The sequence below is a fragment of the Ammodytes marinus genome (genome assembly GCF_949987685.1).
Source record: "Ammodytes marinus genome assembly, chromosome: 6".
NCBI lineage: Eukaryota > Metazoa > Chordata > Actinopteri > Uranoscopiformes > Ammodytidae > Ammodytes > Ammodytes marinus.
In genome coordinates, this window is record NC_137235.1 from 12621628 (window position 1) to 12632030 (window position 10403).

At 38.2% G+C, this 10403-nt stretch overlaps 1 protein-coding gene across 1 annotated transcript; it reads left to right on the forward strand.

The window, feature by feature from the left end:
* Positions 1 to 6712: 6712 nt before the first annotated feature.
* Positions 6713 to 8476, forward strand: LOC307252299 (uncharacterized protein; the record flags this gene model as incomplete). Its single annotated transcript, XM_080029936.1, has 8 exons — positions 6713 to 6766; positions 6888 to 6947; positions 7222 to 7293; positions 7407 to 7457; positions 7551 to 7619; positions 7771 to 7800; positions 8225 to 8308; positions 8459 to 8476. The coding sequence occupies 8 exons, from the start codon at positions 6713 to 6715 to the stop codon at positions 8474 to 8476; spliced, it is 438 nt and encodes a 145-aa protein (XP_079886062.1).
* Positions 8477 to 10403: the final 1927 nt, after the last annotated feature.

Below are 10403 nucleotides of genomic sequence, written 5' to 3' on the forward strand. Positions count from 1 at the left end.
CCAAAATGGATTCCAGATGATTCCTGAATCTCCTCTTCCGCAAACCTTGGCAGATCAACCTCTCAACAGTCCAGTGTCACCGTCAGAAACACTTTCTGGAGTTGCTCCTTTAGGAAATGCACCTCAGCCAATGCAACAACAGGTGTCCCTCCCATTATAAACACATATCCGACAGCAGTCCTTACAGTATACAATCCAAAGAAAAACAAATATTCTACTTCAAAATGTGTCAAAACTTGGGGCAAAGCAAAAGTTGCAGTACACTCACACTCATGTCTTATTTTCATCAACAGAATCCCCAAATTGTATACATGCTCCAGCAACCCATGGTAATTGCATTCTACGCTCTGGAAACTGAGATACAATCATGATTAATGTTCGGTTTGGTTTCCTGATTTTCTTTGTGATTATGTTTAATTGAACATGTGCTGTCATTCTTCACTAGAACTCTCTACCAGTTGGCAGTCTTAGCTCAGAAGAACTGGAGGTAACACAGCCAGGATATTAATCCGTCTCTCAGCTTGTTCAAACAATCTACTCAGTGATTCTTTCTACATTAACCAATTGTTGGCTTTCCCTCACCACTATCTTTCCTCTCTTCTCTGTTGCAGTTGGCAGCTACAATGGGCCAGTTGGGTGTGTACCTGCCCACTCTACTCACACACCCACCTTCAGGAGCCATCCAGCATGTGAACCAGGCTGCTGGCCTCACAAACCCAGAACAGCAAGACATTGTGCCAACTGCGGGGGCCTTGTCCACTGGGGTCCCTCAGACACACGGGCTAAAAGACTCTGGGCCACAGCCGAACACCATCGCGGCCCCTGTAGGTTTGGAGAGATCAGTGAAGGAGGCGACCACTGTCCCAACACCTGTCCAAACGGAAGTCCAACCCACACCAGGAAACCTTGTCTGAGACTTGAGCCGGCATCAGAGAGTACTAATAACACAATGATGAAACAATTAAAAGACATTATTGCTGAAATCTGTAGACTAACAATTAGTCAATGAAGTTTGCATTTTGTTTACCATAGCAATTAAGTAACTGTAAATATGTTATTGATTGTAAAACAAACCCTTTTTTATTTTAAACCCGATTAAAGTTAGCAACAATCTGATTAAGCTGAAATGTGTCCCTCAAAAAATGTGTATCCATTTCTTGTTTTCAAGAATTAAATACTGTATATTCTTATCTTTGAACCCAACATTAAATTATTATTTTTTGGCAACTTGAGAGCACCGAAAACAATCTGTGATCACACTGATATATAATCACCATTTAAGATAATGTGTTAGCTTTCATTTATAGACTCATTTTTGCCTCAATACAATTCTAATATCCACTCTCTTTTAGTTGAGTGTTTTGCTTAGATGTTTAGCCATCTCTGAATATGCTCTGCACTGAGGTCTGCTATTATGGTTTCACCACTGATGTTTATGTCTCTATGTATAGCTGAGCCTGTTTGTGGCTCTTTCACTTACAGATTTAACTTATAGATACTTCCAACTACGAAATGGAAGTATCTGTCTCTTCAGCTGCTAACCACTATGTCTACCATCTAGGTGCTAACTCTGTCAGCCTGCTGTTTGTGGCTGGTAAGACTGGACCAAAACTGTGAACTTGTGGGCTGTAGAACCAAAAGAAAAAAAATGCTAAAAACTCTCTGTTGAGGTGAGAGGAATGGTTAAATTAGAGGATACATGTCTGTGGGTTAGTCACTACAAGCAACATCATGGTCCATAGTTAATAAAACAATAATAATCAAATATGTAGCAGCTTAAATACTCACTTTAATGCAAATTGAATTGGCATTGTTTTGCACTGGATTTCTCAGAAACAAGCTCATGATGTTCATATACTGGGGGCATGTTCAAATATGCCTTACAGCTGTTTTTGCTATGAACATGAAAGGAAGCACACACTGTCCTTTATTGGTCTTTACATTTTAATAGTGTACATCTTGAATACTGAATGTACGGACCTGTTGTGACTTCTCCAGTTAAGGAATTACATTTGTGCTCCATTCAAATGCATTGAATGGTGAAGTGATTTTCTGCCCAGTAACACCATTGTGTAAGAGTTTGTCTAATGATCATGCTGAGACCTTTTTCTTAAAAAAAATAAAATTTTCATTTTATTGCAATTTTCATTTTATTTGCTTCTTTTATTATGTTTTTAAATCGAGTTTTAATTATTATTTTTTTTTATTTGCTTCTTTTATTCGCTTTTAAATGTTTTATAATGTGTTTTATGTATTCTAATCTTGCCCCTGTAAAGCACTTTGAGTGGCCTTGTGTCTGAATTGTGCTATATAAATAAACTTGCCTTGCCTTGCCTTGCCTTGCCTTGACAGCTTATGGATTTGGTCCAAGTGCAGCACTTAGGCATCCCCACAGGCTCACATGCAGGTGACTGTTGAGTTCTGTATTTCTCAAGCTGTCACCAATTTGCTGCACCAAAAGCCGATAAATCAGCCTATGACAAGAGGTGAGTGAGTTGGAGTCCAATCGAAAAAGTCTGGAGAGCTTCTCAAACATGTTTTGATTGTAATGAAGGAGTGCAGAAATGGTACAGCTGTAATTATATTCCTAGTATTCATCATCAAATCATAATCAGCTCCAAAACTGAATTGTACCACTGTATTATAGCAGGTATACAAGAGGTCTGTGATAAGATGCGATGGTCGCCTAAATAAAAACTAAAATATAGTTTATAGCTATTATACTATGATGATGGTTTGAATAGCTTCACTTTACAACTTCTGCATACATTCCTGTGCTAACCCCTAGTTTAAGGGTGAAGACAAAGTTGCATGGGGGACTCACTTGATGAACCAGATCAGTGATTAATGATAACTGATGATGTGAATTTCAAGCCAAAATACTGTATGTATAAGGAGATTCTTTCCTGGAGACATAGCTGCCAAGTTAGAAATCATAAAAAAAAGGAAATTCTTGGCATGTTCCCAAAACCATGTCATAATGTTTGCTCGCCCCTTTAGGATATATATATATAGGGGCAAATCTCTCCCCAGCAATCCCACTAGTCCTCAAAAATCCCTCACTGCTCGTTTGCTGCCAGAAAGGAAAGGTAATGTAGACAACTCTTATTGCATGACATGGTGAAGGACCCTTTAAAACAATAATCTATATAACAGTTGTTTTGCAGGATGCATGAATATAACTAAAACATATATGTTTTTTACAGCATCAATCAAAATGAAATTCATCGTGCTGGCTGCCTGCCTCCTTGGGATGGCTGTCTGTGCCCCTGTAAGGAGAGCACCCTCTAAAATATTGATCCTCTTCAATTGTTTTCTTATATGCAGTTTATATATATATATTACTACTTCATACTTTAAATATTTGATAAAATAAGTATTATGTCAATGTCCATGGTCCTGTTTTGGCTCTGTCAGTCAAATAGCATAGTTTATATCTGCTCAATTGTCCTAAGAATTTAATTGAAACACCTTAAGCTGTTCTCATGCATGTTAGTTAATGATCAGTGAATCAATCAGTGAGTAATATTTACTGTCTGAATGATTGATTTTACGCTGGCCCGCATTCCATCCCTTCTGCAGTATTTTCTCTCCATCAACAGTTAAAGAAGCAGATGTTCATGGAGTTTGACATCCTTTTCGCTCCACCCGAGGTACAATTAGACACAGCTCATGTCAACTGGCGCACATCATAACATACACACAAAAAACCACTGTTGAATACGTATGTTTAGCCATTTCTGAATGTGCTCCGCACTGAGGTCTGCTATTATGGTTTCACCACTGATGCTTATGTCTCCATGTATAGCTGAGCCTGTTTGTGGCTCTTTTACTTATAGATTGCTGCTTTTCTCTAAAAACTGTACACTGATTGAAAGGTTTAAATTATATGATAATTATAGGCACTCAAGGCTATTCCTGGTGGAGCCGCTGCTGGAAAACTGGAAGTTGTAAGAGCTGATATTTTTTTCAAACCTCCCTTTTTATTAATATTATCTAGTTATCATTCTTTTGGCTCATATTATTGACTGTTCTCATTTCCAGCTGCTGCCTGTTAACGAGATGGGTCTGCCTGCTGGAGGGCCTGTGAGTGACACAATTTGATTCATGTGGGCATGTAATACTTTGTAGGCTCTTAATTTAAATAATGTAAGATTGTTGGAAAGCCTATACGCAACAGGCTGATTGATAGATAATCAATGGCATGTACAGTCCAGTCCAATTTGCACTTTCAGACCCCACATAGATTTCCATTATACTCTGTGTTGTATTTTTTTGTTTTATATTGTGCATGCCTGTGTGTGTTTTTATAGATCCGTGGCCTCATCAAGCAGGAAATCGTCAAACCAAATGGAGGGACAAAGGATGTGGTAGGTGCCCAAAGATGTTCATTTTCTCTGGCACAAGGTATGGGAGAATTTATTGATCTAATGGTATCTTGCTTTTGTGCTCCAGTACTACCCTTTCGGTTTGTGCGTGCCAGCCCCCCCTGCTCCCCCTGCTCCCCCTGCACCACCAGCTCCTGCCCCTGTTGCTCCCGTTGTGCCAGCAGCCCCAGTCGCCCCAGCTGCTCCCGCGGCCCCTGCCGTACCTGCCAAGGCCCCAGTAAGAATACATTATATGGAAACGATTTTGAGCTTGTTTAAAGGTGCACTATGCAGTTTCAGAGGAGGGGAATTTGCTTACATTCAAGACTAAATTATTTTTGAGGAACATGGAACCAAACGTAAGACTAGAATATGTTTGTAAACCAAACTGTAGGCCCTGCTGCTGTAAACAACAACCAAAGTGAAACAGTATCTTTTCAGGAAGCTTTCTAACTTAAACAGTGTTCCAGGGATCACATTTCCCTGTGAGGAAAGTATTTTTTTTTCAGTAATGAGAATATACTCTAGAACATGTTCCCTTCTCTGACACAACCAAAGTGTATCTAGGGAACGAAATATTAAAGTCCTGAATGTTGTCATGGTCCTTCTCACCATCCACTTGGCCGACTTCCCTGTCGGACAAGTGGATGTTTTGATAGATATTTAAAGATGTTTATTTACACTTACAGCCTTAAATGAGTGCTGCATAAAGCAGACTGAATTGCAGTTGCAGCGAGGGCAACAGGTTCACTCTGATAAATGAGCGTTTTGTCAGAGAACTATTTCTGCTGAGGTGTTGAGAATCCTCACTCCTGATTGGCTCATAAGATATATCTGTCATTTCAGGCTGCCAAACGTAAAAAGGGAGAAGATAGTGAAGATGAGGAAGAGGACGACTAAAAAAAACCCAGCCAGCAGGATATGCTCATGTTTTTGAAAAGACAGGTACTTATACACACAAAGAGGGAATTGTTCTACTACAAAATGAAGACTTCAGTTTAGAAGTTATTTATGATGAATCTGATGACCATGTTTTTTATTTCAGGGTGACTGATGTTCTTTGAACACATGAGAGTTTTGCCATCACAAAACTTTCATGGTTAAGATGTGTTCATTTCCCTTTCCACTTTAGGTGACAATGCACAAGCAGCCTTCCCCGGTGAAAGATGACCTCAATATATTGCCATGCTTTTGAAAAATAAATAAAAACAAAATAAAAATTAAGGGTGCTATGTATCTTTTGGGGGAAAATTGTGTTCTATAAGTAGTGTTATGCTTTTCTATTAAAAAAATGTGAAAAAGTCTTGTGTCTTGAAATAAAAAATGGTGCTATGCAATGAAAAGTTTTGTTATTTTTTTCAATTTTAAGGGAACGAAACGTTGATGTACTCAATCAAATGATCTATATACAGTATGATACTTCATAATAAATCCTCCATTACTCTCCCGTTCTATTCTTCAAATAATTACACATATTGAATATTGGGATTTATAAAACCATACATTTATGCTCAACTCACTTTAAAAATCCAGTGCCATCAGAAGTAAACCAGTAAAGGAAAGTAAAGTCAATCACATTAGGTTTAATGTAAAAAGATTATTATAAGTTCCTAATGCTATTCTGTAATTAAGATTCTTGACTAATTATCTACAAGTTGAATAGTTTAGATTTTAAACAAAGGCAGATAAAAGCACAATACGATAATTTAAGTTAAAACCTGATGAAAGTTTTACTCTATTTTCTGTGTACACATTCAGGGCTTTAATCCCCCTTTAGTTCCCTAGACATACTTGTCTCTGCAAAGACCTAAGTGTTCAACAAAAACAAACAACATATAACAATTGTATTACTTAACAAGTTAATGAATAATGAATAATACAGTTCCAGATATTAATGACACACTGCTGCAGATGCACAACACAATTAAACTGTCATAAATGCAGAGTGAGGAGTGAAGGTGTGCACTGCTCTAGACAGTCTAATCCAACAGTCTGCTATTATGCAGAAAGTGGATTTGACCACTGGTCATTTAGTAAAGCTTGGGCTAGACGCCTATGCTGTACCCACTCATCACTACAATAGACTGTGATAGGCTCTCAGGTGAACTGGCACCCTATAAAAGACTTAGTTAGCCCGTGGAAGGTACCATCGACTGGCATCATCTCCAACATCAACATTCATCATTCTCCCCATATCACTGAAGGTGAGTTATGAAGAACTTCAACATACATTTCATGCATTCTCTTCTAATGAGGCCACTGCCACCCAGTATGACTCTGACTGGATTTTTTTGTTAATGTAATGATGTATGATTGTGTCTGTAGGACTTGGATCATCTGCAAAAATGAAATTTGCCATTCTCTGCCTCTGTCTGGCTAGCACAGCCTCCGCTGCACCTGTGAGTTTAAAAAAAAGATGGACAAATGTTGGTATAATGACTATTTTCTCACTCCAGGCAAAGTTCTGTTGTTTCTTGGATGTAACTGTGTATGCTGTTCTGTCTTTGTCTTTATTTTAAGTCCTTCTTTCATTACCTGCCTCACTATGGAAGTTCCAGACAACAGGCTCTGCCCCCACAGGTAAAAATGAATTCTGTGTGCTGTTCAATGATTGTTCAGTTCAGTTCAGTTCAGTTCTTTGTTCTCCCTCAAGGAAACTTGTATTTACAGCAACCTGTAACAACCTGACCAAATACAACCCCGAAAAAGTTTGTTGAATTTACTTTGCAAAAACGAATGATATACAGTTAGTACACTACGATGAAAAAGCTCCATGAGATACATATTTGTAGCACAGCAATAATATTGCAATGCGGAATTCACTTTCTGACAATTCTGTCGACTTTACATTCAGGTGAAAAATTCCTTCGCAGCTGGTCTGTCTCCACCACAACCTGGAGTAGCGGGCGCTTACAGCGTGGAACTGGTATGTCAGACTCTTTCATTTCACTGCCATTTTTTGTATATGAAATATTGTTCTTGCTGCGATTATGTGATATGCTTGCATTACACTTATGTTTTCCTTCTCTTCCTTTCCAGATTTATCCGCACAGATTTGCTGGTGGTGCAGGTGGGACAAACCCTGCACAGGTTAGCACATGCACATTTTACAGAGGCATCTTCTCTTAACAAAAAGTGTTTAAAACATCACCTAACTGATGAATCTTCTCTCTCTTTCTGCAGTCCTTTCCTACTCATGGTCTCATCAAATACTCCATTCCTCAGCCACCGGGCAGACAGAGTGTGGAAGTCGTAAGTGTTGCTGTTTTTTCCCTTTTCCGATAACATACAGTATTGGGACTGAACAATATAAATGCCTATAAAAGCATGTTACCGTACAATGTTCTGGATCAAGATGTAATGTGATGATGTTTATGTGCTTTTATTTTTTATTTTTTTTCAGTACTACCCCTATGACTTTTCCAAGCAAATGGTAAACTTTTTCAACTTTGAGCTATCTTATAATGCATTATGTAAATATGAAATCAATTGAATATCATACATATATATGGTACAGTACTACATTTGAGTATTTGCTTTTTGTTCCAGATAATGACAAACTTCCCTCCCATGACAAACGTCCACCAGATGCCAAATGTGAGACATTATTTATTCTGAATTATGCCTTTTTCTGTTTACTTTCATCTTCACTCACCACTTGCATTTGTCTCCTCACAGATGCTCCCATTTGAATTTCCCCCTCAAAATATTCCCCAGCAACCCCAAAATGTGAGAAATATATACATATATATGTTTGTGTTTCTATCATCTTTGTGTGTCATGAGTACATTTATTTGATTGATTCAGAGTGTTTCTCCTGACTTCTCTCTCATGGTGTACTACGTTTCATCTTTCAGATTTCCCCATTTGATGCCAATACTCTTCCATCCCAGGATCCCTTGCAACCTATGCAGCAGGATCAGCCCATTCAGACAAGCCAGGTACTTACCAGTCTATGTATTACTTTGAATGTATAGAAGTTTGATAAAAGCTGTACATATTCATTCACATTTTGAAATGCAGCTGTGATCTACAGGGAGAGTGTGTGTGAAATGAAAAATAATTGTTTTGAATATCTTTTCTTATTTCAGATTCCCGCAAAAATGTGAAGAGAAGTGAATGACAAGGAAACACAAGTCTTTTTGCTCCTGTAATTTGGATTGTTTTTGCAACTTATAGATGTGTTAACTAAATTTAAAACAAAATGATATGATGATAATTAATATAATAATAATAATTATCTTTTTTGCCAAGAACAATGTTGCTGTAGTAAACTAATTTATGAGAAAGTCATCTGCATTGAATAGAAAAAATTCTGAAGAATTTCCTGCTATGCTTTTTAGTCTTCATAGATTGTCAATATGTATTGCACAATTATTGTCTTTATTGAGCACTTTAAAAGTCCCTAGTATGTAACACATATGCTGCATAAGTTCCTTGAATTCAATGTTTCCTAAAAATTAAAGTCTAAGTTTTCAAGCAACTATTGTTTTTCAGTTTTTGTTCAGAGTTTCAGAATATGACCTATTATAAAAAAAAACACATATTCATGGGGCTGCAAAGTATGAATGATAATTTTCAGTAGCGATGTACCAGCTGATTATTTGATCAATTGCCCAAGTTGACACCTTCAAGGGCAAGGGAAGAAAGGTAGCTTCCTAAATCAAAAATGACTTGAAGTGGTGGAGAGGGCAACAGGTTCATTCTTATGAATGAGTTTTGGAAGTCTGAGTGTCAAGTCCACACACATCTCTGTTCAGTGAAATAAAACTGATCACTGCACCTATAACATAAGTTAAAAGTTGAAGTTACAATTTATGTATCTTACTATTACACAGGGCACACATTTTCCCATAGTGAAAGGGTAAGGGAAAGATGTTTCTGCTCATCGCTACCCCTGGGGACAAAATCCAGTCACAACATGACTTAACACCTTAATCTTCAAAGACACTTAAAAAAAATACTGGCGCCATCCTCTCACGCTATTACTGTCTCTTCCCCCCGAAAAAACTCTCTTTCCTCGAACTTTTGATCACAACTTCTATCAGCCACGACAGAGGAGATGTTGACAGCAGAATGAATAGCCTTAATTTGACATGTGACGACTACAGTACGATGGCCTCTACAACACTGTGGAGTTCTTCTGTGAAGGAATGAAGCCATGCTTAAATACACAAACACACAGTGAGCGAGTCTGTAATAAAGAATCACTTGATCTGACAGTGAGATGATAAGCAGTGCCCCCAGGCCGTTTGACGAATGAATAGTAAAACTAATAATTCACAGTTGAAGTGAGTAAGACACTGTGGCAGACACTACTGTTTTATTTGTTTCATTCACTTCTACTGCTGGCTTCCTATGGATTTATATGAATCTTCAGTCAATCTTCATTTCTGTGCAAATGTCATAATGTGGTATTATAGGGAAACACATTAGCTCAGCAGGTTAGAGGCAGGAATGTCTAGAACTCAGTTTTGCAGATGAGTAAGTCCTTCATTATCTGATTAGAAACCACAGAAAAATAAACACAAGAAACCTACAATGTTCGAAATTGGTGTGATGTTCAACCACACCAGCTTAAACAGACACCACAGAATAATAACCACCCCTCGGCAATGTGGACACACTGTTGATGCCAGTGTTTAAGTAGGTGTCTGGAAAACGTGTGTATTAGAAACATGAAAATAAAAATATTCATATATTTTAGTTCACAAACTGTGCTGTGCTTCTTCTATTTTCAATTTAAAGGTGACCCTATGTAACTTTGGGTGTGTCAGAGAAATGAACAAACTTTGCTCGAAGTAAAATTGGATCCCTGGAACACTGTTTGAAGTTATGCCTCATTTCCATCAACCAGAGCGGCTCGGGTCAGTGTGCCTCAGAGCGGGACAGCTCGCTTACGCTGGATCTGGCAAGTGTTTCCACCACTGACCCTATCCTTAAGGTAGGCGGGATTTAGGCTGGATGCCGTGTGCCGTCTGGCGACTGCGGTCAAGCCAACCGTGTCTCTTTTTTTTTTTCAATTAAAACATTCCG